This window comes from Chamaea fasciata, unplaced genomic scaffold, assembly GCF_029207755.1.
Source record: "Chamaea fasciata isolate MVZ Bird 193981 ecotype frontalis unplaced genomic scaffold, bChaFas1.0.hap1 SCAF_9, whole genome shotgun sequence".
Taxonomy (NCBI): Eukaryota; Metazoa; Chordata; class Aves; order Passeriformes; family Sylviidae; genus Chamaea; species Chamaea fasciata.
In genome coordinates, this window is record NW_027094094.1 from 5,092,514 (window position 1) to 5,119,684 (window position 27,171).

The following is a 27,171-nucleotide window of genomic DNA, read 5'->3' on the forward strand; positions in this document are numbered from 1 at the left end:
TAGCATCTGCAAAAAGAATATCAGTTAATTCAGCGCATCAGGAGTTACCCACCCAGTCTTGTCATTTTAATTTAATACATGTTGAGCAGATTTTAATTTAATGGCAAAATGATAATGTTTCTTCTCTCTTCAGAGCAAGTTCCTGAGCAGGGAGTAATTTGCACACCTGTAGAACAGGAGTACTCTATATAATAAACTGAATTAAACTGGGTGCATCCTAGTGGAAACTTCTAATTTAGTTTTAGCCTCTTAGGACAGCAATGTAAGCATTCTGCTTATCAGACAAGTATGGAGTGTACTCTGAGATAGCAGGTGAGACTCTGTATCTTGTAAAGATGGGTAAGAGTAATAAGAAATTTGATTTCACATAATGCCTGTGGGTGCTCCTCCTAACTGTCCAACAACATGGTCCTGCTTAGCAATTTTAAGACAAAAAATTTAAGATTGTGAGGAAAATCCATGTGAAGGCTTTATTCCACGTACAGGATGAGATGCGCTCAGTGATCCAGAGCAGCTCTCCCAAGGTCATTAGAATTTTAGTACTACAAAACAAAAATATGGCTTTTTCATAGGTTTGGGTGTTGCACCCCTCCCTCCCCCCCAGTCCACAGCAAAGTATTTTTTGCCATGTCTAGGAAGAAGGAAAATGAGGTTCTCTTTTCACATTAAATATAATTTTTTTGTTCTATGCACAGGGAAGAAAAAATAGAGAGCCAAATTAGAAAAAGCAACAAAATCTGACTGAATCAGCACAAACACTCTATTCCTAACCCAATGCCTGAGATTTGCATTCACTGTGGGGACGTTTTGCTGGTTCCCAGTCTCATGGTTTCAGGATAACCCTGCTGTGTTTGATTCCATATTGTTCTCCTGTTCTAGTCTAAGCACATTTGTTGTTAAATATGGCACTTGCAGTGTTATTTGGGATATGGAACGGGACCAGGGAAAGGGACCCGTTGTGTTTTAGCTGGGTAACAATGACAGAATTTCAGCCTTGCAGACTAACACTGAACCTTTGCCTGGAGGAAAGCTGAAGAACATTATTTTGGTTAAAGGTGGGAGGCTGTTCCATTTTAATAGCATCAGTAATAATTGTTTATCAGTACCACTGTTTCTTTAGGGCTTTTTTGTGTGTGTGTGTGTGTGATGCTCAACGTGATTTATTAATGAAAACCACTTGCTAAATTATATTTTTCTCAAAAAAATGATAACACGCAGATGTACAAACCCACATTCATGTGTTGTTTTATTGGTGCATTACAACATTACATGTCCTTCACACTGAGAAAGCATGAGATTAAAATACATTGATCCACAAAAATGCCTTCCCTACGCTGACTTTGCACTGGTGATTGTGGCACCTACAGATCCCTCCACAAGTTTCATTCCATTAAGTCTTTCATAATTTTAATTGCCTTTTAATCAAACCTTTTACATTGTCTACTTCATGACTCTAGATTTAATTATTCCCATTAAAATGTGTTATTCTTTGCTGCTTTTCCGAGGTCACCAATTACTCTTGCAATTTCAGGTTTTATGCTGTATTACACTCCATGTCCCAATCCTTCAACAGCCACTACTCACTTGAGGGCTGTATGAGCTTTTCCTCATCCCAAAGACAGCTTGTCTGTACCAAAAGCCATTAAAATACTGAGAATGTGTACAGCACACTTAGAAGGCCCCACTCCATTTTCAGAATAAGCCAGATCTATATAAAAACATGCAAAATGCTCTATGCATCAGTATTAAACTTCTAATTTTGATTGAAGATTTTTTTTTTTAAACATTTGCATATAACCTGGAAGACTAGGGTTCCTGCTGAAAGAAAGAGCTAATGGCTAAGCCTTACCCTGACTCTGGGGCTTTCAGTAATCCTCCCACATGGAGTAATAGAAAACTATATTTGTTACAGAATTCTGTAGGATGGTTTAAAAACTTTGTAGGAAGATTAAATCTCCATTGAACTCTGTGGATTTCTAGAATAAGATCTCAACCACGCCAGAGGAGTGTTCTGTCAAATCCAGTGCAAATGCCAAACAATTTTGCTTTGCTGCTGCTGGCATTGTGAATTACTGTATATTCACCAGGAAAACCACAGCTAAGTTCAACTGCCTCTGCTGTAGAGCTCAGAATTCTGTAAGTGAGACATCCTCCCTCTGACACAGTTAAACTGTACCAGCTTTGCAAGGCCTGATTTCTACAGAACCTCCCGGGTTCACTCCTGTTACATTCTGTTCCTTAATGTCACTTACATTTAGAGGGTATTTATAGCCATTTCCAAATACCATTTAAGTTTATACACAGTAAGGTTGCATCCTCTTGTACACAGTTATTAGGCTTAGTTTTAATGGGACCCTAATTTACTTGCTTTTTATAAAAATTCAAGTGTTGCCAATCAGGAAGCAGCTCTTCTCCAAAAAGAAAAAAAAAATCTACAAAGCTTAGCTTTGAGGAAAGTAAATGACAAGCCTTACATAAAGACACTGAGCTGTTTGAATCACAAACTGTCTACGAGGCCGATGCATATTCCAACAGGAACACAGAAATTATAATCATGGCAGCAGTCTCCTCCAGTCTGAAGCACCGTAATTGTGGTCGTTGATCAACATTATCTTGATTGCTCCAAGAAATGTTCAACTGCCAGGGTGTGGGCTGGAATATTTTGCCTGCATTTTTTCACAGGATACCTAAGGAGAGAAAAACCTGGAATCTGACATTCTGCCATCCCAAAGGTACATCATCTCACAGGAATGTGATGTATACTGCATAGTGCATACGCAACAAACAGAATCCCACTGATAATAAATTAACTTACGTCACACACCCATCAACCTCCTCCACACCAACAGTGGTTTGATTCAGGTGAGTTACAATTCAGGTACCTTGGCAAGCACCATGCCCAAGAGCATGGTGAGCCGAAAATGTGGGATGGGATAGGTGGAAAACTGTCGCCAGCCTTCCTCTGGATGTGTTACAGTGCTGGAAAACCACCACAAGCATTCGTGGTTGTGTGCCCAAAGTCACGAATGAGAATCTTTGCATTTCCTCAGATCACCAATGCTGCAGTGAGTCACTACACAAGAATGAACATGGCACACCGAGATCCACAGAAAACTTTGTGTTTCTTTATCCTCCCAGTTTTAGGGGGTTTTAAACATCTGTTTGAAAGACTTCAGCTTGTTAAATGCAATGGGTGTTCTTTCCTTTCGATTTGTTTTGACGGTAAATACTGCAAGACTTCTCAAAAAATTGCTGATGATGCAATACCAGGTTTCTAATCCATCCTGGATGTTGCTCTTAGTAGGTAATTTTAACAGCATGGAATTTCTTGAACGTGAGAATCATCCTGTGGAACTACTAATGCGCAAGGCTTGGCTCTTACAAGCACTTCACCATCCACACCTTTCGCCTTCTTAGTCATTAGTAGCTCAGAATGACCTTGGCAAAACTTGACATGTCAGAAGGCAGCAAGATAAACGCAAGGATGATGCCCTAAATTATCAAATTACAGATGTTGAACACCTGATGAAAAGTGCTCTGTGTACTCGCCACCCATCGAAATCAATGAGTGCTGAAGATGACCAGAACTTTGTAGAAGATATTCAGTACTTCAGAAAATCTGTTTCCAGATCTAGTATATGCTCAACCACATCTCAAAATCACTCTCTTAACCATTCCCCGCACGAGTTTAATAATGTTCTCTCCCCTTCCCTCGAGTAGTTCTACCTGTTTGCAGTAGACTGAAAACAGATAATTCAGCAAGTCAGTATGAACTGAAAATTTAACTTTAAAAGTATGATGGTATCATGGCATTAAAAATAAAATATTTAAATTCCCTTTATAAAAAGGAAAGAAACCAAAGAAAAAAATGTACAGTAAGAACCACTGTTAAGAGACCAGTTTGGAGGAAATGTGAGAAGGCTAAAAGTTCATTCTGCACATTTCTCAAAGTCATACGGGACCTTCAGTTATTCCCTCCAGAGGCAGCCCAGTAGCATTGTCTGCTGTAGGTCTCTCTTCCTTCTTCACTGAGTTCTGATCCAGCAGGCTGACGTAAGATTTGTGACAGGCTGTATTACCCAGAGGAGGGTAGTGCTGTCTGTAGCAAATATAAGCAAAAATGAGGCCAATGATCCCTCCAACGAAAGCATCTGGAGGGAAAAAAAAAGGAACAAAACCAGAAGCACGTTACCAGGGAAAGAGCAGCCAGCAGTGACAATTGCAAATAAAAGACATTTGGTTGACGTGAAAGTGTTTAACACAGAAAATGTGAATTCTGAATTTTCCTCAAGAATTTGGAACCACAATAAATATCACAAATACCACAATCACACCAGACACATAATATCAGTCCTTGGGGGGCTTGTGTAATATTGTGAACACCCAGATTGTAGATGGTTGGCTAAGTTTTGGGAGATAAACACTAGGAATAGAACAACCTCCATGGGGTATCAAACACTCCTGATGTTCCAGATCACAGCTGACCATTTGTGGGTCGGCAACCCATGGATCTTCTCCCACTTACAAAAGCAGACTGCCAAGAACAATTTCAAGCTGGATGAATTCTTACCAAAAGCACCTCAAACGTCAAAGACTAAGCATGCCTGTTAACTGATATAATACCTTTTGAATATCTTTCTTTGATGTTTTTTTACTACCCCATATTCCTATCAGAAAATAAAGATAAAAAAAGTCTATTGGATGAGATATTTTCAGTTCTCACACACAGGCAATTTTAAATTTTCTATGGAGGATTCCTTCTGTTTCTGGCTCTGCCTCTTACTAAAATACTCACCTCACCTTGTGTTTCATTTACAATCAACGAGAGAAATATTTCACTGAAAATACACGCTCTGTGAAAGCCTCAGATTTAACACAAAGAATAATGAAGTGAGGCAAAAGGCACTGGTTAAAATATGAGCTGATAACACATTTTATTTTAACAAGACTGATTCAGCCCCACATCAGCTCTGTATACCTGTGTTTCCATTCTTTCAATTTCAAAAACCCGAGTGTAATGAAAATGGTGAATCACTGAGTTTACTGGCAAAGAAGGGTAAGTCAATACAAGTTATTTTTGCCTAAAGTCCTTAAATACAGATTAAATACTCTGGTTTCTCAGTGTGATTTTTATTACAGCAAACATGTCGTTCAGTTTTCAATGCGTAATAGTTTGTAATCATCAGAGGAGTGAGATGCTTTTTAGCAAGAATGGCTAGGGCAAGAAAAGGCAAGAAAATCTGAAAAATTTATTACTGAGGTGGATAAATATAAGAAATGTAACTGTAAGTCACATTTGAGGAACAGGACTACATGGAATGACCCCGGAGATGCCTCCTAATCCTATGTTCTCTTCCTCCACACAAAAGAACATAATGAATCTATCACAAATTAATGTAACAGGGGCTCAAACCAGAATTTAAAAGGTGATTGTGTGCAGACAGTAACTTATCCTACCCACACTGGAAGCTGACTGATTTCATCAGCCTGTTCCTACCAAACTATAATGGTATTAAAAGTACTGAGGGCAAGAATTTTCACTGCACAGCATCAATCAACTTGTAAGAAACTTAGTTATTGCGACAAGATTAATTTGCTATAAACCTTTGTTGGGTGCAATTCTCAAATTATCCTACTTTGACTGAATAGTGTTCCAGCTGCTTTTTTTCTTTTGCTTAACAATCAGGTCAAGCCTATGATTACTATTTTTAATCATGGAGAAACACCAGACTTTTCAAGTCCTCTTTAAGTTCCCTGGGATTTTAAGGCTTGCTGAAAATTTGCCCAGATAATTTCTTTTAAAACCTTTACACAAATTATGCAACTCTGGACCTCAGCTTGGGCGCCACAGTAATAGAAATTCACTACATGATTTATGCCAAAAGTTTCTGTCTTACTGACCTTACTTGACTGGGGGTAATAAACAAAAAACACAGCTATTTTAACTCCTGTTTTCGAAAAAAAAAAAAAAAAGACAAACCCTATTCTGTCTTTTGTTTAATTTCATGGTAGGAATAACTGTCCTCTCTTTATTTTTTCCTTTTTCCCCCGCTTTGTCTGTAAAAGAAAAAAGAATATTCTTTCATTCTCTGTAGTTAACTTCACTTTTTTCCATACAAACTTCTCCCTTATTCCATGAGTAAATTAATATTTTCAGAATTATAAGCCTGTACAGGAGCTTATATATTGGGAATTGATATATTCAGGAAATCAGGATTCTCAGTGAAATATCCTAATACTCACTAATAGCAACACTGAAGCCTTGAATATCACTCTCTCCGGCCAAACTGAAGGGAGCTCATAAAGCTCTCATAATACTGATGTTGTAAGCACGCTCAATGGGTTTTTAATGCAGGGACACTCCACTCCATCTTTCACCCGCACTCTGCTAAGTCTTGGACTCAAAACTAATGGTCCCTTCTCATTTCCCACAGCACAGTTAAGGCTCCAGCACAAAGCCACCATAAATAATTTACCACAATTAGCTAACTCTGCTGAGCATAAAAGCCAAGGCCTGAGGTTCTGTGCTGTGCCCAGAGTGAACAAGTCTCTCCCTTGGGAGCACAGTTCCATCAGGGGAAAGCAGAGGTCACCTGCAGGATGACGTCTGCCAGCACTGCTCTTCGGAAGAGATGAGTTTGCAGCTCCATCTCCTTAAAATTCAAAGGCAGAACAGGAGCAGCTGTGAAGAGCCAAGTCACAACCCCCGGGGTGCAGTTTTCCTCCAGCATGAACAACGCACACCATCATACCCTGCCTCACAGCACACACCTCAGTCCATAAATAATTCTGGTAAGAGATAGTACACACTGCAAACACGTGTTCCAAACTCCAGGGTAAACCTGCGCCCTTCCACATTTCTTCACGCTCCTCCTTTTCTCTCCAGCAGAGAGCTCAGGCCAAGTGTGGACTGTTTTCAGTGCCTCCTGCCAGTCTGGTGAGGCAGCCCCTCGCACTCAGCAGTTTTGTGCTGGAGGCTCTCTCCAGCCCCAGTGTCACTGAGAGAAGGAGAGTAATGAGTCCTGAAACAAGACAAGGCTCTGCTGGAAACCAGGAGGCTCCTCAGGGAACATGTCAAGGCCAATGGCTGGTGATTAGGCAGCTGCAGGAGACCAGCAGGAGCACAGCAGGATGACAGAAAGCATGGCTGAGAGTTGGTTCTGGTGCTCTGGCTGCTGGGCAAGACAAGAAGGTGCTCGGAGGGCGGGGGGACAGAGCAATGCAGCAATCAATTGAAATTCTTCCCCTGTACTCAGCACTGGTGAGGCCACACCTCGAGCGCTGTGTCCAGCTCTGGCCCCTCAGTTTAGGAAGGACGTTGAGACACTTCAGCGTGTCCAGAGGAGGCAACCAGGCTGGTGAGGGGCTGGGAACACAAACCCTGTGAGGAACGACTGAGGGAGCTGGGGCTGTTTAGCCTGGAGAAAAGGAGACTCAGAGGTGACCTTGTCACTCTCCACAACTCTCTGAAAGGCGGCAGTGGTCAGGTGGGGTTGGTCTCTTTCTCCAGGCAGCAGCTGACAGAAGGAGAGGACACAGCCTCAAGCTGCACCAAGGGAAATACAGGCTGGACATTAGGAAAAAGGTTTTTACAGAAAGGGTGATAAAGTACTGGAATTGTCTGCCCAGGGAGGTGGTGGAGTCACCATCCCTGGATGTGTTTAAAACGAAGACTGGATGTGGCACTTGGTGCCATGGTTTAGTTGAGGTGTTAGGGCTGGGTTGGACTTGATGATCTTGAAGGTCTCTTCCAACCTACACATTCTGTGAATTCTGTGAAATTATGTGCAGGAACCAACAGAATGCTGTGCCTTTGTACTGGGATTTGAGGCCAGGATTTGGTAGCACAGGGAGCTGCTGAGGGGTGGCTTCTGTGAGAATCTGCAAGAAGCTTCTCCGCGTGCAACAGAGCCAACACCAGCCAGCTCCAGGATGGATCTGTCGCTGGCTGAGCACAGCAGGGATGTGGGAGCATCTCTGGGACAACAGATTTTAAAAACTGGAAAAAAAAATCTGGACAACTGCAATGGCAGCTGAAGAGAGGAGTGAGAACATGTGAGAGAAACAACCCTGCTGCCACCCAGGTCAGTGAGGAAGGAGGGGCAGGAACTGCTCCAGGCACTGTGACAGCAACTGCTGAGTGATCTCTTCCTCAACTTATCTCAACTCATGAACCTCTCGCTGCATTTTCTCTCACCCTTCCAGCTGGGAAGAGGAGTGACAGACCTGGTGTCCAGCCAGGGTCAACCCACCACGGTGCTGGCAAACAGGAAACAGCATGTAAGCAGCGTGAAACTGAAATTTCAGGTAATTGAAAGGAGCTCTCAAGGACCTTGAGGGGAGTTCAATTTACAAGTCCGGCAGTACAGTACTGGCAATATCACAGAAAGCACAGAAAAACAGCATCAGAAATAACATGCATGCAATTTCTTATAGGAATATAGGGACAGATAGGGGAAAAAAGTAATTACAAGCTGGTTTACTTAGCAGAAGACATGAGTAAAGCAAGGAAGCTACAAAGGTGACCATAAAGAGGGTCAAGAAATGGTAAAAGAAATAACTGATGGCCGGGTTTTCTGAATTGTCACACCTGAGTGTATAATTGATAAATTACACACTTCCTCCTACAGCACAGCCTTCTACATCTGTTACATCTCACACCTGAATTTTGGAGGACTCTGAGACAACAGTGACAGATGCAGCTGATCTGACGGGGTGCTGCACTCCAAAAGTGACTGCTGTGAGGGAGGAGAGGATGCTGTGGCAGAGGCCTGAAGCTCTGAAGGTCAGTGCTAGCTAATTCAACCTTGCTAGGAAACCCCAGCATCAATCCAGGAGCAAGGAAAATCCATAGCACACCATCGTGTTTGAACTCGCACAATGTGCTGAAAAAAAAAAACCCCAAAAATCGAAGAAATACATGGCTAATTAAGAAAAAAGAAGTGTAGGAGAAAGGGGTATGCCTCTGTCTCACCTTGCCAGTGATGTTTGTAGTCGCACATCCGTGACAGGGCGATCATCATGGCACAGTAGAGGGGCAGGATTGCTGCACAGAGCCTCCAGCTCTTCCCCCGGCCGCTCTCCGTGAAGCAGTGCAGCTTCCCAGCCAGGTAGAAGGTGGTGAAGCCAAGGCCTGAAAATGCAACTGATAAAGCAGAGCACATCACTACAGTAAACTGTAATTGGCACTGGGTTGGTTGGTTGGGTGGGGTTTTTTGTTGTTTTTTTTGTTTGTTTGCTCGTTTGGTTTTTTTGGGGGTTTTTTTGTTTTGTTTTTGTTTTTGTTTTTATTTTGTTGGGGGTTTTTTGTTGGTTTTTTTTTTTTTATTAAAGCAGTCATGACCTTGCAAACTTTAGGAAAATCGCATTTTTGGGGAAGTGAATGGGAAAAAACCTTCTCCAACAAGATCCATGACTTACATATATTCTCCACAGCAGTGGTGTTACCTATGGAACAATGCAAGCAACCACACAAGAGAACACTCAGAAGCAATTTTTTTTCCTAATATATATACTCAGCTCTCACATAATCTGACATGTCTGCAAACACTGTGTTGTCTCTAGACATTCACCTATCCCATAGAAATTTAATTTTTTTCTTCCTTCAGCAATTTACCTTTTTCCTCTGAGGGAGACACCAGCCACTAAATTCAACATTTAAGCAAATTTTTAACAGGAGTCACAAAAGCTTTCCCATGCTTCAACCTTCAGCACATCTTTCCTGATTTTAGACCTATTCTAAAACGTTAAGGTTCAAAGCAGAAAAGGATTCAGACAGTTTGCACTGTAATTGAATTACATTTAAATGAGATTTTTAGGTTCCATTACCCAGATTCTATAGAACATGCACAAGTGGCAGTCATGAGAGAACTCAGGCACCAAATTTCTGCACTGAACTTCTCTCCTGCTGCAGCTCTTACACCTTCCAGAGAGACACTGGACAAGGAAAGGACTTGTTTGTATCATTTTATCTTCCAGATAAGTAAATGGAGTGATCAAAATGAAATCTGTCTTGGATTTGCAATATCAAATGCAATCCTGAAGGAAAAAAACTTTCCCACTCCAAAGATACCTTTCTCTTGTATTCTATTTTTCACCTCAGGTTATTATTTTTTAGGTGAACTGAAATCTGGAGGCAGTACTCCCAGGCAGAAGAATCAATTGCTTTGTGGTTTCATTTTCAGGCAATCTAAACTGCCCAGCAATTTAAGAGGACTTAAAGGAATATTGTCCAAACTCTAAAGTAGGTGTTCAGTTCACACAGACTCATATTTAGGATTACTACCATTTACCAGGCAATTTTACCAGCAATTGTCAGCGTGGTGCACAGCAGCAGCAGATTTAGCTGAAAGGGCTTTAGAGAGAATTTGGCAATATTTTAAAAAGACTATTCCACCAAAATCTGTGGGGTTCTTTACAGGGTCTGCCACATCTCCAGAAGGAGGTGCTCATGAAGAACATGGAAATTCAGCAGGATCTGTATTTGTAATAAACACAGAGGCAGATCTTGCCTTAGGTGGCTGATGTGTTCCTCTAAACTAAAAAAGGCAGAAAAGAGAGAGTCACAAACACTCCTCTCTGAGGGAACCCACACCTAACATAAGAAAGAAAAGAAATATATAATACTCTAATAATATATTAATATGTAATACTAATGTTGTGGGTGTAGAACTAACAGTGTGCAGAGAAGCCTTACACTGCAGAATTTCAGATTGACATCCCTCACCCTTTTTGCAGAGTGCAAATCCAGAAAGAGCTGCTTGACCCAACAGCCCCAGTGCATGCAGAGTCAGCAGCAAAACCCACGGAATTAACAGCAAAATGCTCTGGGATGTGAAATATCCATTATAAAAGTAACTGCAGAATTCAAGACAACTCAATTGCTGTGCACCCCATGTGGGCGACTTTGCCTGATGGCTCTATTTTGAAGATGTCAGTCAAGAACATTAAGAAAAACAATTCACTCTTTGAGAATCCTTGGCCTAAAGGTGATATTTACACTGAAGAATTGGTCCATCACTAGAATATATTTGAGCACTTTTTCCTGCACCAGCTGGAGTCAATACATCACAGCATCATGAAGAAATTGCAAATACACACATGCCCTGAAGGGTTACACCCTGCCTACTGTCCTAGTAAAAATTACTAAGAAGACAGATCCCAAAGATTCAGCAAAGCAATACAAAAAAGCTTCTAAGATGCCTTCTTTCAGAAAATAAATCCAACTCTCTTTATATAAAGAAGGGAAAAGCAATATAAAATACCAACCAGCCCCTTTTGGAGACATTGATGTAAATAAATAGAAGATAATCAGTCTGATTTAGTTTAAAACACAGTCAACACAATAAACATGTTGATTCAAATTCCAGACACAAATATTTAATTGATTTTAAATATTGTAAGAGGAGAAAGGAATGAGGAAATGAGATATTTTTTACAATTGGTGTAGCTAACTCAAATCAAAGTCCTGATTTGAGCCACAATTTGCTGAACTAAGGAAAAACTCTCATGAGACAAACCACAGGTTCTGTCATGGCTTGTTAAATTGCTTTAAAATGCATTATCATTGTTTGAATAAATAAAAATACATTAGACTCAACTGTTCAGTTTGTTTCTATGATGCTCTTTAAAAAAAAAAAAAAATCTGAGTTCACACAAATAAGGAGGATGACAACACCTGGAGACACCGCAGATCCCATCCTGACACCTGATTCCCTCCAGACAGGGGATTTAGGTGAGTTGAAAAACCTCTGTGTACAGACCAAACCAATTACCACGCTGAAATGCATAAGGTGAGAAACTGTAAACAAGAATCTGATCTAAAGCACCCCAAATAAATTATTCATTTAAAAATGTAATTGCTTTTGTGAGTGTTTCTCGGAAATTTAAACTACCCCAGGAGGATCTTCAGCCTCTCAAGTTTTAATGGATGCTTTGCTAAGCACACAACAAATGACTTTTTTACATTAAGCAGTTTTTGAACTAAAGAAAACCCCTCAACTTGCTTAAGTGACATCAAATTACAAAACAACCATCCGAATGGCCTTTGTTAGCACCAGATAAAAGTGGATAAAAAGGATCCATCCCTTTGTCTGCAATGCTTTATTTCTGCAGTGATTACTGTACATTTCCCAAGTGCAAACACAGACTATTCATCAGTGGAATTGCTTAGCAGCCTACTGAGGAATTCCAGCAGCTAGGGCTACTGCTGAATATTTTCAGCCTCACACTGTTCAAAGACTGAAATGTTTATCTTTCTTGAAGGAAAAAGTATGATACCAAATGAGTGCATACATTTTAATGCTGGAATTCAATTCAAAGAGCATTTTATAGAAGTACAATTCCCAAAGAATGTTAAGAGCTTATTATCACAAAATATTTTTTAAATTATTTTTTCCAAGTGGGACAGTCAATCACCTTCCCTTTGGCTTAGCTTTATTAATTTCTTTTCACAGAGACAGTTCAGCAGAAGCAACATGAAAAGCACATCACAAAATACAAATGTATGCAGGGACTTGGGAAATAAAAAAGAGATGCTGGAGACAGAGACATGTTAGAACAAAAATAGACTTTTATTATCTGAAAAGCAAGAGCATTTGTCATTAGATTGTTTTTGCAACACTGTCACAGTGAATTCTTATGAACTTTTTTGGGGTTTTTTGGTGACATTTTTTTAATGTATCTTTCCAGATACCTCATCTCACCTGAAATTCCTAAGGTGGCCTCAGGATGCATCTCATTGCCACCAAAAAATGAGAACTAAGTTTTGATTTGTTCAGTTCATGACACCTTTTACAACAAGTCCTAAAAGCAAAACTGTTCCACAGCCTACTTTTCTATTTCTGTGGGTAGAAACCTTGAAAAAAATCAGAAAAAAATCTCCTTCTCTGAGAACATAGCAAAGAGAAGATTAAACCAGCTCACATCCTGGAATTACTTTTAATAATTTCTCTTTTCAAGCACAGTAACTAAGCACAAGCCTTAGATCACTGTCTCTTCAGCTCTAACACCAATTATGGCCATGTGGGCATTTATGAGGTATTTAACAACAAATAATCCCTACCAAGAGCAATTTTTTCTTTTCCAGGTCAGCACTGGGAGATATCAAGTTCCAACCAACGGGTCAGGGTAACTTCTTGCTTTCCTGCTTTGCTGTAATTATACCATCAGCAGCATTCTGGATAAGGATCACACCCTGCTCAACCTCTTGGCATTCCATTCACCATGCCAAGCATTTGCATCATTCATTCAGGGATGTGAACGTAATTTAAAACTTGTTTGAAGGAAATTGGCCCAAGCATACAGATTAGCATGTAAAATACAGTTAGAAGACAGGCTGCGTAGCCCTGGTTCCATGCCTGAGATGTTTCGGTTTTCTGAAATTCCTTTCCAAGGAAATTTTCTGTAAACAAGAGACATGTTTTGGTAACTGTAAATTTGTTTACATTTTTTCCCTGGGAGGGACTTCTTCCTGATGTCCCTCTGGTATGATCAAGGTGATTGAAGAGGTTTGTCTTTGTTTCACCAATCGAACTGGTCTGTGTAGAATAGTATATAAGGGAGATACATCCCAAGAATAAAAGAGTCATTTTCAGCCTTCTGAAGTCGGAGTCTTTGTGTCGTTGTAGTGTACGACAGCGTCAGGCTGAAAAGTATCTCCATGGATAGAAATTTTTCACAGTGGAGGATCAGAATGCTTCTGTCAAACTCATAGTCAGCAGTGTCAAGGAGTTCACTGGAATACGCCAGTTTTAGTAGTGCAAATAATCCCCCTAAATCCTTCAAAAAGGGACTAAGAAAACGCCAGGACTATGCCCAGCCTGAGCAGCAAGGGTTGTACAGAAAATCACTGCTTCTTTTTTCATGGTGTGACACACAGCAGGAATAGGAAAATGTTATTTATTCCTGAAACACTGCAAGATGCAAAGCAATGAAGCCTGATCTACCCACCACCTGCAAGAGGAACTTTTCATTGGGGTTTTATGTACAGGAGTTTGGACAGGGGGAAGGCAAATGACTTTGAGCCTTTTTCACCCCCACTTTCAAAGTGAACCAGGACAGCAAGGAGAAAGTGGCTGCACAGCAGCATTGTACTGTCACTGAATCCAGTGGGCTCCAAACTTGCCAGAAACTCTCTTGAGAGAGACTTCTGAATAACTCTCTTGGGAAAACCAGGGACTGGACAATTGGGCATCTTCATTCCCAATTCAGTCTAGAGGTTTGTTATTTGAAGAGGGCAAAACAAGTTGCTCTGCGTTCTGGAGTACACAGTAGATTTGGGATTAATACCTTTAAACACGCAAAGAAAAGGGAGAAAATATAAACTTTAAAAGTGCTAAATGACTGAGTTGCTCAGCATGGAGAAGAGAAGGTTCTAGGGTAACCTGGGACAGTGGGAGGTGTTCCTGTCCATGGCACGGGGTGGAACTGGATGATCTTTAAGGTCTCTTCCAACCCAAACCCCACAGTGACCCTACACCCTTTGTGTCAAACAAATTCATAGAACATGTTGGCCAGGTAGGATAAATCCAGTGAGGAACCACTGTTTTACACTATCAGGATTCCTGTATTAAAAACACACCTATTTTTTTTTTATTTATTCAGAAAAAAAGGAAGATCTTTTTGAGGTATACATGTAACCTGAACCTCAAACAGGCTCAAAAGAGTTGATTTACTGTTAAGGCTGGAAAACTAAACATTAAGGAGTTCATTTCACAAGTCCCTCATGAATTCCAACAGCCCTTGTTGTGGAGTATTCACAGGTAATTATGTCAGAGAAGAGGCAGAAGCATTAAACATAACCATTCCTGAGAATACTTAAGAGTTTGAATTAAGAAGCCAATAAACCCCACAGGACTTCTGTTCTTCTTTGCGTATCTACGAAATCCGTTTCATATTTCCCTGGATTCTTTTATAAAAGGATGAAGTATTTCAGTGAGACAGTGTCACACAGCTGTTAATTAAGAGATTTATCTTGAAAATAGGGGAGTAGCAGCAATTACTGCCAAAAACCTGTGGCTTGTAGCTCATTTGTTACTTAAAATGTTCATTTTCAAGTGAAGGAAATATGATTATCCTCCATAAAATTCCTAGCAAAAGATAATTAACAGTTCAAATTTAGATACCCAACTATAATTACAAGTACTGAGGTAATATTTTATAAAAATTATAGGATAGCAAACATTTCTATTGAAATTCAATCATTTCTTCACCCTGAAGCACATAAATCACTTTAAATTTTCAAACAAATGGATGACTTTTAACATGTAAAAATATTTTCGTTCTTACAACTGACAACTTTTAATTATTTAGTGGAAAAAGGGAGGAGGAGCTGCCTGTCCTTTCATTCCAATGACATCACATTTCCCAGTCACCTTTTTTGCTTTGTAGTGGCACAGCAAGAAACACCACAAATGCAACGTTCATTTAATTAGCGCTTCATCAGGCAAGTCTACTGCGAGCATAAATTAAATAATCAGCTTTAATATCATCAGAGAAGGCAACTCCTTGGGGATAATACAACAGTAATGCTCTATGCAGTGACAAACACTGGGTGGAGCAGTCAATTGTGAAGAGATAGGACAATAAAATATTACCAACAAAGGTGCTGGGATGTTCTGAAAGTTGTTGTAGAGTCTTTGCCTGGCTAAGAAGACAATTCACACCCAGGCTGCTGTCCCAGAATTTATAACTGGTTCAGAGAAACAAAAAATCCAAGAGATTTCTCTTTTCTTCTGCCAAAACCGAGGAGGGGACTAGAGAGAAATTTAACTTAGGAGTAATTCTGAGAATGCTTTCAGAGTTCAGCTGCGGGGAATGGGGCATGTCCAGATAAATGCTGAACTGGTCTGTGAACCACTTATCAGGACTACAACTGCTAGAGGTAAATTCACATTTCCAAGGAGTACCGTAGAACAACACATAGAATCAAGGCCAGATCCATGGATATTCACATCCAAATTATTCTCCTGCTCCTCATATTTAACTTCTACCCATCACCTGCCCTGCTGCAAGAGGCCTTCTCTGCATACAGTGATATTTTTAATTGAGATTCCAGCCTCCTTGCCATAGCAAACAATACCAGAAATTGAGATAATTTCCTATTGTTTAACAGCATAAATATCTTTTAAACATTGGCTTTTTTTATATTTACATCAACTAGTAGTTCAACTTGTTTAGACAGGACCTTCCTGTGTTCATCCACACAAACTCACTGATTTCAAGCAAGTGATGAAGGCAGACAGAGCAGGGAACATGGAGAACAGAACAGAAAAGAAGAGAATATTTCAGACAGAAGGGACCAACAATCATCATCTCTTCCTACAGCCTGACCACTGCAGGGCTGAGCAAAAGCTAAAAAATTATTAAGAGCAGTGTCCAAGTGTGTCTTAAACAGAGACAGGCTTGGGAAACACTGCCCAGCTCTCTGGGAAGCCTCTTCCAGTGTTTGGCCACCCTTGTGGTAAAGACATTTATTCTAATATCAAGTCTGAACCTACCCTGGCACAGCTTTGAACCATTCCCCTGTGTCCTGCCACTGGATCCCCGGGTAAAGAGACCAGCAAAGACAGGCTAATAAAATGAAGAATAAAATAGCTTTTCATGTGGTAGAGGACTTCTTGCACGACTGAGCAAGTGATGCTTTAAATCTTTAGTGATATTGAAATATTTTTAAATAAGACTCAGCAGTCATACTAAATCATATTTAGTCCCAAGTGTCTGTGGAAATGCTATGATAGTATAAACATCGGCTCAATCATTCTGATTTCTATTTTCTGATTAATTCCCTCAGTAAAATCATGCCAAGATTTCTTCCTTCCCCCCACCTCCCCTTGAAAGTGATTTTTTTTTAATATTTCCCATGCTACTTCATCCACAAATCCAAATTGCATTGCCTTCCAACATGATTAGAAATGCCCAACATAATCATTCTCCAAAAGTTCCTAGGTGCTTATACAAAATGTAGGAACCAGACTGAGAGACTTCTAAACCCACTGTCTTAGTTCAGGCTGAAACAAAGGAAAAAATGAAAGCCTCAAGAGAAAACCACCAGACAAATCAGTCATTTCCAACAAAGCAGTATTAGTTTTAAAAAAATTTTGTATAAATATTTGTCATGTAGGTTTTGTTTGAGAAAACACTGATGTCATTATTTGTTCAAGCTACTGCAGAAGGAAGGGGGAAAAAATTACCTGCAATAGCTCGTGTTTTCTATGTAGAACTGACAGCATTAGCAAAATCCAAATGAGGCTTTTGCAGGTGCTTTTTTTTTTCTTTCTGGCATAAATATACTTGATTTCCTGCATTTATCTCATAGCTTTTATCTCAAGAGCCTTTTAATATCCCCTTGCTTTCAAGAGACCTAAATTAATGTTTTCAGAAAATGTTATGACTGAGATTTCTGCCGTTTGATAAATCAGCCAGCCACCTCTAAAGGAAGATGCCTGGCATTTTAAGTTTATCATTCAATTTCAAGGGTTTTATTGAGTTATTTTTCTTTTGCTTATAGCAGAATTGTAGTTGGTACTCCTGATTTAAATGAAGTAATTCTGGACTGATTCAGATTTATTTGCCTTAGAAGAACGTGATCTTATGTGAGTCAGGTCTATCACTTTCACTGCTCAAAGGGGATTTGAGTGTGCAAGGAGGATTTGGAGACTGATCACAACTAATTCTTTTAGGGTGGAAAAGACCCACCCCAACTTATAAAGATGAGTGCTCTGCAGGGAGTTTTAAATCCTCATGGACACAGAATATTCGGGTTTACTTCCAAGTAGCTCTGACATAGGTAGGACACTCTCCTGCATATTCTGACTTATTCTTCCCATGGGCTGGAAGACCACGCCATGTGCTGCAATGGCTGTTTCAAGGAATCTCAATATTCGCCAGCACTGTAGCGAGATTTCTTCCTTAAAGATGATCAGAAAGGGATGTGCCAGCCTCCTCTGAGTTCACAGCCTTCCATTTTCAGATCAAACTTGTGCTTTCTGACCCATTTCACTCCAGAGAAGAGCTGTCACTACAGTTGACAGATGGAAATTGATCTTCAGATCTCGGGTGTGACTCAGAGCCCTTTTAACTAAAAAGGTCAGGCAGAAGAACAATCGTCTTTACTTTAGATACAGCTGAAATCTACAGCATCACAACAGAGCCTTCTGCAGCCTGTGAAACCAAGCCTTTACCTTGACCTTAGCTTAATTTTTACCTAAACAGATAACGTTAGGCAAAAAGAAAGAAGAATCAGATTGAAAAGTAATTAAGCTCCTTCCCTGCACAGATGAAAGCAAAGTGAACAGATATATTCAGCAAGAAAGAGCAGCAGCTACTGGGAAAACTGGTTTAGTGGAGCTAAGATCAGAGATTTACTTACATTTGTAGCTCACTTTTTTAACTTCAGCTTTTTACACGTTTCCATTTTGTCTGTAAGAGTAAACTGTAGCTCAAAAGGCAAAGAAAATAATTTTCTTTTTCACTTTTAAAGGGCCATTACTTTCTCAAGCATATCAAGACACTTTCATTCATCAAGGAGGTAATTAAAAAACATATGAGAAGTCACTGTTATTGTCCCCACAGCCTCTGACTGCATTCTTCATTTCAGGTTTCTGATTGAACTCTTTGATTTCTTCAGTGATATTCAACAGTAATCTCTACAAACCTCTTTCAGCAACATAATAAAAAGAAGAAAAACAAGAACACCCACACAAGAAATGAAAGCTCTCGCACAGCTTTATGTTAACATTCATTCTGTATAAAAAAAATTGAGATCCTATCACAAAATCATTTCTTCAAAACTCCATATTTCCTTGCAAAAAGGAATCTCCAGACTCAACAGAGATTTTTTATTAAAAAAAGAAAATCAATGATACAATTTAGCCAAAAGTCAACATTTCCAACTAATTTAAGTAACTAAATGGCAGGTATAAAAATAAAAATCACGTGAGTGTTTTATTTTTTTTGCTGCTGATACAGCAATTTTATACAGGATATGTTAATTTTAAATAGATTTTATTCCCATAAATCTATCCAATCCAACGTGAAATTTTAAGTTCAATTATCTCTGCAGCCACTATGTTAAAATGAAAAATTTTTAGCGAGTTTGGCTTCCAGTCAGTTGATAGGATCCTTCTCTCTGGGATCAACAGCCAGGAATCTCCTGAAATGCAAATTCCTGGACTGGGGGAGGAACATCCCAGCTCTGCCGGGTGGTGGCCAGTACGAGGTGAAGAGACAACTGGCACCAACTGAAGCTCAGGAAATTGCATTTAAATTTAAGAAACAACGTTTTCACTGAAAGAGTGGTCAGGCACTGGACCAGGTTTCCCTGTGAAATAGGTTGTGGACTCTTCACATTAAATCAAAACTCAGCTGGGAGTTTTCCTCTAGAACCTTCTTGCCCCGACCCTTCTTTCAGTTGTGGCTGCAACTGCACAATTTCCAGAGGCACTTTTATCCTCAGAGTTCTGTGAATCCAACTATAAGTTGATATAAACCAGACTGGCAAATGATTATTCATTTTTCTCACAGCAGGAACACACCAGTTCCAAGATGTCTGTGTGGGTATTGATGGCCAGCATGGGCTCAGTCTCCCCCTGACCACCAACACTCACAGCACAAGCTCCAAGGACGTTAAATTAACCTCTCACCAAGCCACTGTTTTTGCTTCAGTAAAAAGGTACCAAAATCAGGTTCATGCAACTTCCTCTAATCGAATTCCTTAGCTGAAATAACACAGCTTCATAGTTCTGGCCAATTCAGAAATAACACATTTAAAAATAGTCACTAAATAAAGCTGAAGCCAAAACTGGCAACTGCAATCTGCTCGCAAATGTTTTGAGCAGAAGAAGAGCCTAAAGGGAGTTATATCATGAAGAATTAATCACTTCCTCTAAGAAAGCAAACAGGGTCAAGAATCTGGCATTAAATTCACAGAGGATTTTTGGTGTTTCTAAATAAATTGTGTTGTGTTACTATTATTTACCCATAGTTGCTTGTACAAGGACTCCATTACTACAATCACAGCAGCATAGGGGACATCTCCTTGTCTAGGATTTAATTCTTTCTTTTAAGCTAAACAGCACATTTTACTGAACAATATTTGAAGTGATGCTAATTTGCTACTTACTGTTCTGGTAAGCAACATATGAATATAAACATTGAAGATGTTGATGAATGTTGTCCTGGTTTTGACAAAAAGTCAAGACTCATTTATTATCTATTTTAACATAAACACATACTACTTTTGCAGCACTTTTGTTTGCTGTTGGTGGCCTGTCTTCATTTATACAGGTGAAATCTGGATCAAAGACTCAGTTAGAACGCAAAGGATCAGGTCTTTACTCCTTTGAGTATTTATCCTTTATTCCTTTGAGCTCTGAATCCAAAACTTGGTATCACCAACTCGGAAAGATGATCTGGATTCATATTTTAAGCTGGAATTCATTTCAGACAGCAACTGGAAAATGATGTGGACAAAACCCAACTCAAAAAATTTGGTAGAACCAGTTTTTATTTGTGCCATTGCCAGGACATAAAGTGAAAAGAGAATTTGCCCTGTTATTTTCCTCCCTCCTTCCAGCCACCTGACTGGTGAGGTGGCAACATCACAGGTAATTTACTGCTCAGGTTCTTCTGCTCTCCTCTGAGAACTCTTTAGAGGTCCAAGGGCATTGCAACAATTTTATGCTGCAGCTCACAAACCCTACTTGCTTTCAGAACTGTGAGCTCTCATATGAAAAACACGCTCAGGATTAGTGTCACCTCAATTAAACATGTTCTTGACATATGGTCCTCTGCTTGCAAGCAGCATCAGCCTTCCTTGTGCATGAAAAAACCCTGGTGGCTTCTAGGCTGAACATGTTCCCTGAAAAAACTTAGATATATTCTCCAAACAAACGTATTGACCCAATTACAGCAATTAAAACCAATTACAGCTAATTTAAGATTAACAGAGGATCTAGAAAGCTGACACTCTCCCTCATGACCCCATGGCAATAATACAAACTCCGAATTCTGTCACCAAAATAAACTCAGACCTCCCTGTCCACACAAATATGGGACAATCAAATGCTCACCTCTTGTAGCCTGTATAAAGAATGGCACACTGGGAAATCTTCCTTGAGCTGGCAAATGCATGAAGCTACTCAAAGTAATAAAGAACCGCTAATTAAATGAACACTACTGATTTCTTTTCCTTTTTAATTACTGCATATCTGGCCTACCTGGGATAGCTCCACTGGATAAAAACCTGGAATTACAAGAATTTATTTCCCACGCACATTGATTTTTAGATAAATAACACTCCAGGTCTCATGAGTTCCTATTTTGTTTGTGGGGAGATTTTGTCAACCTGACACAAATGTCAAAATGACATCAGACATGAGATGAAAAGGAAGAAAAGCTGCCTATCCATCCCATTAGTATAATACATGCCTGCAAATTCAGTGATCTTTTCAGGTCCCAGTTGTGTATGTGGCTTGTCCAATTAAATGCTCTGTGTTCACTCACCCTAATTTTCCTCTTGCATGTGTTGCACTCAGTTAAATTCTCTTTATCCATACATGACATTTTTCATCAGCTGGTGTGCTGGGTAACCATCACCAATAAAAGGTTTCTACTGATTTCTGCACAATTTGTCCTGATTGTTTCACTGAATGCACCCAACCATTCTGTCCGCACGTCCAGCCATTTGGTTGTTCATTTTTGAGCTTGCTGCTGCTGTTTCCACCTCGTTGCAAGGAGGGAAAAATACACCTGAAGAGGTGGGAACGCCATGAGGCCTCTCCAAGGCAGGCTGCCCAAAGGTTCTCTGCAAGAAAACTCTTCAGAAAGCCCACAGGAAGGACACAGGCAGGAAAAAATGCTGCATTTATGACCTTCATAAACATCTGTTTTGATGAAGGATGGGCACGGAGAGGCTGCATGGTGCCATCACAGGTGCTAACTTTGAATTAGGAGAAAACTGCCAATGGATTATAAAACCACAGAAATACTAAACACAGAATAAACAAATGCGTATTTTGGAGTTATTTGGGGTGTCAGAATAGCGACATTTGTGCCACTCAGGAACACCTCTGAGCTACTGGACACAGGCAGGAGTCTGGACTCCCCACAGCCAAAGGTCCACTCCCTCATCCAAGATTGGCAGCACATTGGAAAAGCAGCAAAATGGGCTCCAAACAATCCAAAAGACCATGAGATTTCTTCGATCCAGTGGAACATGCAAATCACTCTTTGGCTTTATTAAACAATCTGTGCTCCACGCGTTTTTCTTCTTTGTATCACGTGCACTCCTTGGCCCAGGTGAAGCCAAGAAAATCATCTGTGCTCCAAGAAAGGAGAACTCTCCTCCAGTGCACAAGTGGGCTCTGAGAGCGGTAACAGGTTGTTCACAACATTTTTACGGAGTAAGCAAGGTCAGGCCAGGCCATCTCGGAGTGTCAGTGCTGTCACTCTTGATACACATCCCTGCATTTTACACCCTTACAGCTCCCCATTTACAGCACCAGAGATTTTCTTGTTAAAGGCCTCGTCTTGCATGGGTGAGGTTTCAGATTCTGGTATAACAAAGCTTGTGATTGACAGCCTATCCTAGAAATACCTCAAGAAAAACTGTTTTGAAGATGAGAATGGTTCTTGACTGAAGCTTCTAACCCCTCTTTATGAGCTGCCTGGCAGCTTTTACTTGTGATTTATTTTCCTCACGGGTTCAAGTGAAATAGGAAATACCAAACTGTAGTGGGCTACTTGTAACCATCATACCAAGAGAGGCACTATAGTTTATGTCAACTCTCATCCTCGCCGCTTACATTTCTGCAGTCATGAAAATGGAAGAAATAAGCCCCTAAACACTAACAAAAACCAAAAAAAATAAAACTCTTTTTGGTGCTGTTTCATGAATTTCACAACACACAGTGAAGGGATGACAGAAATCTGAAGACTGGAACTCCTGCACTTTACTTCATAACAATCTTGTGCTGAAGGAAGGGAGAAAGGTGCCAAGAAAAAATTTTGTACTGAGATTATGGAAGGAAGATTCATAAATACCTACACATTAAGAAGAGAGGAAGGGCAGTTTTTAAAACTGAGCTAAGAAAATGGAAAATTATACCACATGCAAACATGAATCATTATATCCCAAACATCCTTATCATTTTAGAGGTGTAGGAAAGCAGCATAATGATGTGCTTCCCGTAATACTATTTTGGTCTCCACTCTTTAAACTACTGGTAAAGAAGTAATAGCAAGAAACTAAATTAGTGATCACAACTATAAACTATTCTTGATAAAACTGACAATTTTAGTTATCGAAATAATTTTGCTGCAGAGAAGAAGGGTTAGCATTGTATGACTGTCAAATTAAATGCTTTCCTTCTCCATTATGAGACTAAAATATGGATGTATTTGTAAGGCTTGTCAGAGACTTGGATATTATAACATCAGGCTTCAAACAGCTAAGTAGTTCAAGCAGCTGCAGAATTGCCTCACTCTAACACACACTTACCAAGTGATAAAAATTACTGAATATATAATATCTCTTCATTCTTATCACATTTTAATGAAAGGCTCTGTGGTGGGAAATAGAGTCAACTCAGCCACATGCTAATCTTATGTCAGTGATGGAGAAAGCTGCTCTCATAATTTTGATCTAAATACTCTGGGACATCATTCTGCTCCAATAAATTTGGTGTGAGCTGCAGCACCATAACTCAGTGCTTATACAACCAGTGCCAGGTAAAAGGAAAACCCCAGGACTCCTTCTGTGGCTGCCCCACTGGCTTGGAACTAATGCTTGTAACATAACCACAAACATCTACTACTCTCTTATTTATTTCTGCGACTCAAACAAGATAGGAAGAGCAAAATCAGTTCACAATCTCATTCATCTCATCACCCAACTTGTTTTCCATATGTACTTCTGCACAATTAGGCAATTTGAAGTTACCACTTTCAAAAAAAAAAATCCATAGATATGGTTTACTGGTTCTCAATTGGCAGTTCTTAGAACAGCTGAAAGCAACAAATATTACTGGCCAAAAAACCCCAAAGAAGCTTACAGTGATCCAGTTATTTTACAGATGAAAAGAAGTTTTATCAGACACGAAACGCACTAGAAATCATATTCTCGAGACAGAGTAAGGACCTTTACAAACATCTAAGTTAGTAAAACTGTTTAAATCAGACAGATAAATCCTCAAAAAGCCACTTAAACATCTATTAGGATTCAGCCCAAACTGGGGGTATCTGTTCAAACCATGAGACCTAGATTGAGGACCAACTCTAAGCCAAAAGAAGAGTGACTGTACTGTCCCCCTTCATACTCCACTGGGATATTACAAAATAAATATTTACTATTTAGCCAAAAGTCTGCACTGGGGAACCGATTCCCCTCAGAATCACAATGTTTTGTAACCTTGAATTTGTTTCACTCTGCTGACAGTCCTGCTAGGACTCTGAATGATCTCACGTGGTTCCCAAGATAAGGAAAGGTCACAGACTCACAATTTTATTTTCAGAAGGAAAATTCTGACTTTCTGAAAGACACAAATTCAGACTCCTCCAGCAAAAATCAGGTTCACGATACAGAAGAAAAAGAGCGACCCCAAACCACAGGAAGGACAGCTTTTTACAAAAGAGGCACTGTGTTTAAGTGAACTTACAGGAAGAGTGGATGCTTGGAAAGCTTTTTCTGCCTTCAGAGACCAGGTCTGGATCACCTGTGCAGTGCATTTCAGAGTTCATTACTCCATCTGGAAAGCAGCGGTAAAAGAAATCGGGACGCGGTCTACAAAAAACACCATGGATATTAAAAATACAAAAGCTGTAGTAACAAATAAACCTCAGAGTGATTATTACATTTACTGCTTATTTACACACATGCAGGTTACTCTTGCCTAGAGTGATCACTTTTGCTCAGAGCAAAGGTAATGACTCCCAAATTTTCACAGGTCTTGCCAAAACACCCAGCTCAGAACATCCTAAAAACAGCCCCCAAAATCTAAACCAGCCTTGATGCTGACTGTCTCAGTGCATTGAGAAAACCTCTGAGATTCTCTGACCCTGCTGTGAGCTGCGCCTGTAGGTTTGGCTGGTGTCAGACTGATCCTGAGCTAACAAACCACATGGAGAAGGAAAGCGAATGATCAGAGATTCAGACACAAGCTGACAGCAAAATACTTGGCTTGGAGTGCAGGGAAAAGCAAGCTTACTCCTGTCTAAAGAAGAGGGTATTATCTTAATTGTTTTAAAAGCACCCATCAAATAAAAGTGCCAAGTGCCATTACTGTCAGGGCATTCAGTCCTGCAGCAGAGAGGGTTCATCAGAAACCAAACACAAATATTGCTTCCTCAATGCTGCAAAACATCCCAACAACAAAAGCAGCACTGGACTCTGTCAAATAGCGTATGAATTCAAGTCAGATGTGTCTTTTTCAGCTGAAATCATTCAAAATTTTGATAAACAGACAAGAAGTACCTAAAAACATATTTTCCAGGGAGTTTTGTTAGCTAATTTTTTCTGAGCCCCTCATTCATAATAATGCTTCCCTAAATAAACGTTCTACCTAGAAATTCATTGACAGCTTATCTCCCAGGTTTGTTTTGCCGTGGATGTTGGTGTCACCTGGGCACAGAATATGCTTCTCACAAAACGCAGGTGTTGGTTTACAGAGACTCAACTGATTCCTGTTTAATCAGACAAGGGGCAGTGGCATCCAAGCTCCCACATGCTGCGGCTCTTCCCTCCCGTGTTGCCAGTTTAATGAACTGATTTCTGCTTCCACCATTCCTCTCCAGCCCCTCGCTTGCCTGGGTCTGCCAGCGAGTCAGGCAAGCAGCAGAGCACAGGGCCATGGATTCCTGCCACAGCAGGATGTCACATAATGGAGTTGTCCAACACCTGCACCAGGCCAAGGACGACTCCACAGGGGCCCCCTCTGACTCCACGTGCTCTGGAACAGCAGCTCTCTATTTACTGGGATTTGTTGTAGCTCTCAATCTGTCTCCATTTCTCTCAACAGTTAAACCCATCATTTATAGCTTGACAGCACTTACCTTCCCACTATTAATTTAATAGTATTTGTGCAGACACCGTTCAGAGCTAGAGCCAAGGAAACAGCTACAAAACAGAACGAAGAAACAGAACAATAACCTAAGCACCAAGCAATAAATTGCAGAATTACAGCTTTTGATTTACAGACTTAAACCTTTACTGGACTGAAAACTGAATGATCTTTTTTGTTCAGCATACTGTTTTTCTTGTTAGCCAGACTAAAGACAGACCTCAGAGCACTGTAATAAGCCTGACTTACTTTGTTCTTATTTCCCTACACAAAGCCAGATTTCCTATCATGCCATTTGCACAGGAATAAGTCAACAAATGGGAAAAACTAGAGAATTAAGTACTGTGGGTTTGCAGTTTCTGAATCTTGGAATTTATGAGGTTAAATCCTCATGCTCTTTATGTCAAGCAGAATTCCTGTTTAGACCAATACACAAGATCTATAGATATATCTACACACACATCTATATATATATATGTGTGTGTGTGGGTGATGCAATTAAAAACTTCACTTTCAGGCTAAAGAATTTCCTTCTAGCTAAAACTACAGTTGGATGACTTTATTTCTCTTTCAAAAGGATTTGGATGTTTTGATTAAATATTTCCGTGTTTTCCCCTTACGTTTGCTCCCATGATTAATATTTTTTTCTAATAAAATTGGAGAACAAGAAGGAACTGTCATGCTAGATAAGAGTTAATCATCTTTCCTATTTGTGCTTGCATGCCAAATCCCTTGACTTTCCAAAGAACCTCATCTCAAGCCTGTGGAGATCTTTGCCTTGATTTCACTGGCACTTGGATCCTGTACATACACACATTTTAGATTAAAACTGATTTAATTTTGCAGTCCACACTGTAGCTCCCTGTTGCAAACCAGGAGCCAATGAATTTTATTTCCCATCAGAAAAAAAAATGTCTGATTTCCAGAGGAACATTTACAGTAATATAACTTGGATTATGACAGCCGCATGAGCTATTTTCTCCTTGGGCTGCTGCCCCAGATGCTGAACTTCAGCAGCATTCATCCTGTCTCCATAAAACCTTTGCCTGAGGATATTACAGATCATAAATATGTGTTATAGAATCTGGGTTTTTTATAGTTAAAAAAACCAAGT

The 27,171-nt window shown here is 39.9% G+C and overlaps 1 protein-coding gene across 1 annotated transcript in view; it reads right to left on the minus strand.

Annotated features, from left to right (window-relative positions):
• Positions 1 to 1,233: 1,233 nt before the first annotated feature.
• Positions 1,234 to 27,171, minus strand: part of PLPP4 (phospholipid phosphatase 4) — a 50,637-nt gene continuing 24,699 nt past the window's right edge. The window contains exons 4-8 of the mRNA XM_066190819.1: positions 26,050 to 26,113; positions 24,657 to 24,781; positions 8,975 to 9,145; positions 3,963 to 4,151; positions 1,234 to 2,687 (exon numbers count right to left, since the gene is read on the minus strand). Coding sequence (XP_066046916.1) covers positions 2,677 to 2,687; positions 3,963 to 4,151; positions 8,975 to 9,145; positions 24,657 to 24,781; positions 26,050 to 26,113 — 560 coding nt within the window. The 3' untranslated portion in view covers positions 1,234 to 2,676. The remainder of the gene's footprint in view (positions 2,688 to 3,962; positions 4,152 to 8,974; positions 9,146 to 24,656; positions 24,782 to 26,049; positions 26,114 to 27,171) is intronic.